Source organism: Carica papaya, chromosome 3 (assembly GCF_054855325.1).
Source record: "Carica papaya isolate Zhongbai chromosome 3, ASM5485532v1, whole genome shotgun sequence".
Taxonomy (NCBI): domain Eukaryota; kingdom Viridiplantae; phylum Streptophyta; class Magnoliopsida; order Brassicales; family Caricaceae; genus Carica; species Carica papaya.
Genome location: NC_142311.1, coordinates 5,349,198 through 5,357,041, shown reverse-complemented (window position 1 = coordinate 5,357,041; position 7,844 = coordinate 5,349,198). Strand labels below are relative to the sequence as shown.

General features: G+C 33.1%; 1 protein-coding gene across 1 annotated transcript; it reads right to left on the bottom strand.

The window, feature by feature from the left end:
• Positions 1-816: 816 nt before the first annotated feature.
• Positions 817-2,276, bottom strand: LOC110815876 (transcription factor MYB14-like). The gene is made up of 3 exons (XM_022043846.2): positions 2,027-2,276; positions 1,801-1,930; positions 817-1,650 (listed from the first exon to the last, which is right to left on the bottom strand). Exons 1-3 carry the CDS (start codon positions 2,157-2,159, stop codon positions 1,245-1,247), a joined length of 669 nt encoding a protein of 222 aa, XP_021899538.1. The 5' UTR covers positions 2,160-2,276; the 3' UTR covers positions 817-1,244.
• Between the last annotated feature and the right edge of the window lie 5,568 nt (positions 2,277-7,844).

Sequence of the window (7,844 nt, the reverse complement as noted above, 5' to 3'; positions counted from 1 at the left end):
CTTACTTAACCATTTCAGATCAGGAAGATGTGGTTCCCGAGCCCGTTCCGCAGGAAGACGGCGAAGGGGACGCCTAAAGATCCCATAGTTATAATTGTAGTTCTTACTTTCGAGCATTTATTTTAATTAGTTTATTCCCTCATTTGTTGAACACGTTTTGGTATTGCGTAAGGAATGTTAATTGTAATGTTTAATACACTTCCGCAAATTCAGATTATTTATCTATATATATGCCTTTCCAATATTAAATTTTTCCTGGGCCGTTACAGAATATAAGCAAACAAGAGTTAGAGATAAATGGCTCCACTCTTCTTTCATTTGATTTTTAAAATTATTTTGGTATTTGAAAGTTTCCTCTGCCTGGTCCCTTGATGTAACTTAATTTGACTATTTTTTTGTTTTTTCGATTTATACATGAACGTCACAAGCATTTATTACATATTCTAGCTATGATAAAAATATTAGCATGCAAAATTGTTTTAAATGACTAGTGTATACCCATAAAACTATTGATGCTTTATGTCCTTTATAGCATGACACTTCCCTAATTTTAAACTCCCATTTCTGACTTCTGTTAGTTTTTGTGTCCACTTATGTCTCTAATGGGTGTGAGTTTTTCCCTAAGCTTTAAGAATATTTTTATATTATTTTGATAATATCAAAATTGCGATAACTCTAATATAAATAGATATTATATTTAGTTATAACATTTCGACTAACGAATATTTTATATAAAATTTGAAGTATTTATGATGAGTAAGTCTTGGCAAATAACACAATTTATATCAGACTTTTATAATTTTCATGAGCGAAAGATTGTATTTCAAGAGTGTATCTTTTCCAAAATTATGATTTGATTTTTGAAAGAAGAGTCATCCTCCTAACGTCAATTAGCCTTCGAGGAAAGAGCCTTTTCTAATGGATGCATTTGTCTCAATTGGTCATCCATTTAGATTGAGGGTAAGAAGAGTGAGCAAGAACCATGTTGGTTTTAATTAATTTTTATTTTTAATTCAGAAAAGGACTGAATAAAAACTCAAGGTGACAGAATTGGAGAAGAGAATGTATACGATGCAGTGTATAAATAATTAGAGACGTGGCATGGGTTTAATAAAAAAAGTTAGAAGAAAAAGTAATTTTCTGTACAAAAAAGTATAATCAGCTGGCACATGAAATGAAAGACCAAGACTTGGGTTTATCATTTGTCAAAATCAAAAATTCCAAGGCCAATTTGACTGATAACTTCAAGACCAAAGTTGCTGTAATTGATCTTGTCCATTTCCAGCTCTAATGAAAAGCTCGTACCAAAACTCATCCAAACCTGAAACTGATGAATCCAGGCCATAATAAGAATAGTCTTGTTCTAATTCATTGCTGATCTCTGAAAAATCTGACCAGAAACTTTGATCAATTTCTGGGAAAATATCCTCCATGTTATTTGTAATTTCAGAAGAAGAAGCTTGTGGAGAAAGTGGGAGAGATGAGGTGGGAGTTTCTGACGATTTTGATGTTAGAGAAGAAGGTTCATTTTTTATTTGTGAAATAATTGTGTTTGGTTTTTGTTTGAGCCTTTTCTTCAAGTGGGTATGCCACACATTCTTTATCTCATTGTCTGTCCTCCCTGGTAATTTTGCTGCAATTGCTGACCACCTATATATATAATTAAAAAGAAATATTTCTGATAAGATATTGGTAACTTAATTATGTGTGTGTGTGTATACATACATATATATATATATATATATGTTAAAGAGTACAGAGTATTCATGAGTGAAACAATTATATTGGTCTAAGCATTACCTATTTCCCAGAATCTGATGCAAGTTGATGATGGTTTCCTCTTCTTCCGGCGTGAAGTTGCCTCGTTTAATATCGGGACGTAAGTAGTTAATCCACCGTAGTCTGCAGCTTTTTCCACATCTCAACAAACCTACACGATCACAATCGAACGCGAATTCATATCCTAGTTCGGATAATATATAACTTTTGTTGAAGATTCTGAGTTCGAATTTTATAAATCAATTACCGGCTAACTTAGGTAGAGCCCGCCAATTAGCATGGCCGTATTTACGAATGTAGTTGGTCAAGATTTGATCTTCTTCTGGCGTCCATGGCCCTTTCTTCAATCCCATTTTCTCACAGCAAGGAGCTCTGCCCATGATTAATGATCCACAAGCTACAATTTCTCTACTACTCAACTGAAAAAAGTTGAAGGCAAAGACTGATATTTATAGAGGAAGAGACCTTGAAAAGTCCAAGCCCACCACTTTGCTCTTTCCACGAACTCCCAATTCAGATATAAATACATATATATATATATATAGCTACTTTTATGATGAGAAGAAATTATTATTTATTGATTTGAGAAAGAAGAAGACAAAGAAAGTAAGTTGGTCAAGAGTAAGGGTCAAGTTTAAAATTTGAATCAAGTAGAATCTTTTTGTTTAATATAATGTGGGCTAGGTAATTAAAGCACATGAGGGATTAAATCTCAAATTTAATTATATATTCGCTTAGACATATAAAGTCTTATACGTTGTCGTTTCTTTCTGTCTTTCTATCTTTTATTTTTCCACTTCATAATTATTTCCATTTTTCATAATAAATAATTAATGGTAAGCAGAGTGAGTAATTTCCAGGAATTGCATACGCAAACCCCACCACATGATCAACTACTTACTATTCATAAACAAACACTCGTGGGTTTGATTATTTTAAGCATATCAACTTGCAAATCATTAAAAACATATATATATATAAATATGTATGTATATATCATATGACCTCCATGGGTATATATTCTTCCTAATACAAACTTACAAGTCATGAATAGTATTGATCGCATCTTGAATAATGCAGCAGCACATGCATAAAGATCAAATTGCTGCAAAATTCTTTTTCTCTATATATTACATTATTATACATTCACAATAATAATATTATAATTCACAAGAAATATTTAACGTAATTAAATTTAAAATATTAAATAAAATTGCACTTTGTTTCAACTTATCCTTTGGCGGGTAGTAATTTTCACCTTAATAGAGATGAATAAGCAATACCCGTTTAAGTAGTGATTAAAAAAGAAAAGACAAATTAATAATTTATATGTTTTTGTGGTGCTTATATACAATTCATAATACTGCTATAAACATCAAATTCATTTTCCTTAGCACTATTTTCTTCGTTGATTTCTAATATTGATTATTATTGTCGATGTTATAGTTATTATTATTATTATTATTATTATTAATACTATTTTTGTAGAAATTCAGAACTAAAATAAAAATAAATTTATAAATTAAATACAGAAACAATTAATAAAGTTATGATTTATATTTCTTACACAATTATTTTAAATACCCAATAGAGATATGAATATGTTTCTTCTAAAAGACAAACGGTAATTAAAAAAATAAAACGAAAAGCGAATAACTAAACATCTTAAAACAACATTCACCAGTACTAGGTTATATTAATTTGTTTTTTCTTTTTTAATCACTACTTAAACGGGTATTGCTTATTCATCTCTATTAAGGTGAAAATTACTACCCGCCAAAGGATAAGTTGAAACAAAGTGCAATTCATAATACTGCTATAAACATCAAATTCATTTTCCTTAGCACTATTTTCTTCGTTGATTTCTAATATTGATTATTATTGTCTATGTTATAGTTATTATTATTATTATTATTATTATTATTATTATTATTACTACTATTTTTATAGAAACTCAGAACTAAAATAAAAATAAATTCATAAATTAAATACAGAAATAATTAATAAAGTTAAAATTTATATTTCTTACACAATTATTTTAAATACCCAATAGAAATATGAATATATTTATTCTAAAAGAAATAAAACGAAAAACGAAAAACTAAATATCTTAAGACAACATTCATTAGTACTAGAAGAGAGTTCGGATAGTGAATCTTGCTGATCGAGATCTAAATCTTGATTTTCTTGATCTAAAATAGTTAATGAAAGTGTGAACTACACTAATCCAGTAAGAATATCACATTAATCACAGATACGGAAAATTAAAGATTGGTAAAAAATCAGAAAAATAACAAATGGAGCCCTTACTTTATTTAAATATATTTAAACTTAAACATGTTTTTTTAATACTTACCATAACGAGTTTTTCAAAAACAACCTATAAAGACTCCATATCCATACCACTTTTCATTTTCATGCATAAGAGAATAAAAAGCAATAGCTTTCTTTTCTTACTTACTTATTGGTACCCTTGCGGATCTATGGGAATGTCCCTCTTATTTGTGAACCCAATATTCAATTTACAATTAACAAGCCGTCTCCATATCCTGTCTGGTAATGGTCGCCAAATATTTCATCACCTCGATACTCCTTCCGATATGAGGGTGAATTATATCTTCAAAACCTTTTCGATAAGGGACTTTCCAGCCCCGCCCAACTGAGATAACGTTCACAGTAGGGTTTCTTATGTATTAGGCTCGTCCACCATTTCCCTGGGTAACTAACAACTCTTTCACATATATATTTTCATCAACAAATAATCAATAAATGCATTCCAATATCTCATATCACATTCACATATAAATTAAACGACATTTATGCAAATGATATGATTTATTGTAACTGAATAAACTAGATAAATCGAAAAAATTATTGAACTATAAATTAAGAACATGTACTATACGAAAATAAAATAAACAGGACAGTACAGAGAAATAAACAGAAAATCAAGATAATTGTGAACTGATCGATTTCGCCTCCACTAGTAACCTATAATTATTTTTAGGATTTTTAAATTTTTCATAAAACTACAAAATTATACATCGTTAAGCCTCAATTTACTATAACGGAGAATAGGGTGAGAGATCCTATTCGGATTGGTGTTTTGAGACATCGAGTTGTCTATTACCTCTTAACAGGTACTGGGTTCCCTGAATTTTTCATGTGGAATTCAAAACACTCATCACGTATCTAAAAATACCCCAAAAATCTAAAATCGGTATCCAAAACCCGTTCCAGCAAATTTTGAGGTTCTGATATAGTGCCGGCTCCGTCGGCCATGGTGGTGATTTACTTCGATCTGGCTAAGTTTGACTAGTTTTGACTGTATTCCTGCAGAAAAATATGTTAGAGGGTCTCAGTTGGCTAGAAAATCACAAAAATCGAACCTGCAGGCGGGGGGACCTCCGGGTGTTGCGGCTTTGCTTGTCTTCCTTCGCGGTTAAGATTTTTTCTTCGGCTAACCCGCACAAAAAAAGACAATGGATACAATGATAAAAAAATCAGGTGAAACGGGAATCGGGAAGGGGCTCATCAGAAAGATTTTGGGATTTTGGATGTGGCAGCTTCGTCGGGCTTTGCCCGCAATCTTCGCCTCACCTACTATTTCTCTTGCTCTGATTTGAACACAGGGGTGCTCAGATTTAGGGTAGGGAGAATTTTTACCTTTTTGGTGGTTGGTGGTGGCTCCAGTGCAGCGAAGGTCGGTGGTCGGCCTCCTTCTCCGGCATCTGGATCTTCTTCTCTAGTGGGGGCTGACAGCTAGGGTTCAGGTTCTTGTGTAATGTAAAGTATTTATACTCATCTCGCCTTAATCTGGACCGTCCATCGTGATCGATCTCATCCGTCTGATCTCACTTAAGGAGAAAATAAATATGCGTCATTCATCGTGATTGATCTTGGCCGTCCAATCGCACTTAAGTGAGAAACAAATTCGGACCATCCATGTACGCAGGACCGATCATGACTAGGTGTGCAAACTCTATTTCTTTCAAATGTTGGAGGTGCTATAGAAGGTACTCTACATTGAAGGCTATTAAGAACTGTTCCCAAGTGACTGGAACGGGTATGGTGGCTTGCTTGAGCTGCTACCAGCGGTTTGCCTCTCCCACAAGCATATACGTGGCAAGTACAACCTTCAGTTTGGGAACTACCCGAAGAGTCGTGAATGTCTTCTCTGTCTCAGCTATTTAATACTCGGCTTCTTTAGAAGAGGATGTCCTCTAAAGATAGATAGGTTTAATTTTTTGTACCTTTCAATGTACTCTGGGTTTATTATTGGTGGAACTGGATTTCGTGGAAGAGGAACTAGATAATTCTGGGGAGGGACAGGGTGGCCCTGTGGTGATGCTGGATGATATGGTGAAGGCACTGGGTTGTACTGTCGTAGTTTTAAATGATACAATGGAGGCATCAGATTGTATTGTGGTGGTGTCGGATGGTACGGCAAATGAGTAGGGTTGTACCAGGGTAGCTTCATATTATTTCGCTGTAAGAGTGGCTCAAATTGTGGCAGCAGAGGAGGGTCAGACAACTCCCTCCTTTCCTCCCGGGCCTGCTGGGTAGAGATGAGTCTCTTCAGCATCTAAAAGAGTCAGTCAATGTCCTCTCGAAGTGAGCCACCCCGGGCTGCTCGATTTAGTGGAGATCTTTCTCTCTTCATTTTCTTGTACCTTCATGTCACAAGGAAAGATTAAACGATAGTTTATATTTGGTGTTTTTAAGTCTTTGTATAAGGAATAATTCCAAGAAACACGGCTCTTATACCAATTGTAGAAGTCTGGAACTAAAATGAAAATAAATTTATCAATTAAATACAGAAATGATTAATATAGTTAGAGTTTACATTCCTTATATAATTATTTTAACTGCCCAATAGTGCTACGAGAGTGTCTATTCTAAAAGACAAAATAGTAATTAAAGAAATAAAATAAAAAACAAATAACTAAGTATCCTAAGATAACATTCACTAGCACTTGAAGGGAGTTCGGATAGTGAACTACTCACAACCCTTTTGCTGATCGGGATCTTGATCTTGATCCTCTTAATCTAAAATAGTTAATGAAAGGGTGAGGTACACTAATCTAGCAAGAATAACACACTAATCATAGATATTAAAAACTAAAGATCGGTAAAAAATTAGAAAAATAACTAATGGAGTTCTTACTTTATTTAAATACATTTAAACTTGAAGAAGTTTGTTTAATACTTAACATAACGAATTTGTAAAGACCCAGAACTTAAAAGGAAATAAAGTAATGAATTAAATGCATAAGCGAAACAATAGAGTTTAGAGTTTATATTCTTTACACAATAATTTAGAATGTTCAATAGGGTCACGGGCATGACCTTTTCAAAAGAACAAACAAAATTAAGGAAATAAATAAAAGACAATATGTTGAGCATTCTAGGACGACCTTCACTAGTTTTTGAAGGGAGTTCGAGTAATGAACTATTCACAATCCTCTTGTTGCTCGGTATCTGGGTCTTGGTCCTCTTGATCTGAAATAATTAATGAAATGGTGAGTTACACTAACCTAGTAAGAATATCACACTATTCACCGATACAGAAATTGAAGATTAGTAAAAATTATAAAAACAATCAATGAAGCTTTTGATTTAAGTAAATTCATTTATCATAAAGAAAATAATTTATTGCATATATTTACTGTTGTGAGAGTTTTAAAATCGACGTATAGAGAAAATAATTAAAATAATATTCCACTCTCATATTCAAGTGAGCAAGAACAAATTTTTTTTCATTTTATTTCCCTTCTGATATCCCTGAGAGCACGTAGGGATGTCTCACTACGCGTGAACTAATATTTAACTTTGTCAACTAACCGACTGTCCTCATAACCCGTTCGATATGAGTGTCAAAAATATCATATCTTAATATCCTGTCTGGTATGAGGGTTAAACGGGTCGTTCCCATACCCTGTCCGGTATAAGCGTCAAAAATACCAATTCTCGATATCTCGTCTAGTATGAGGCAACGTCCACGGTGGGATTCTCTATGTACCTTGTCCGTCCACCATCTCTCAGGATATCTAGTAAGGCTACTA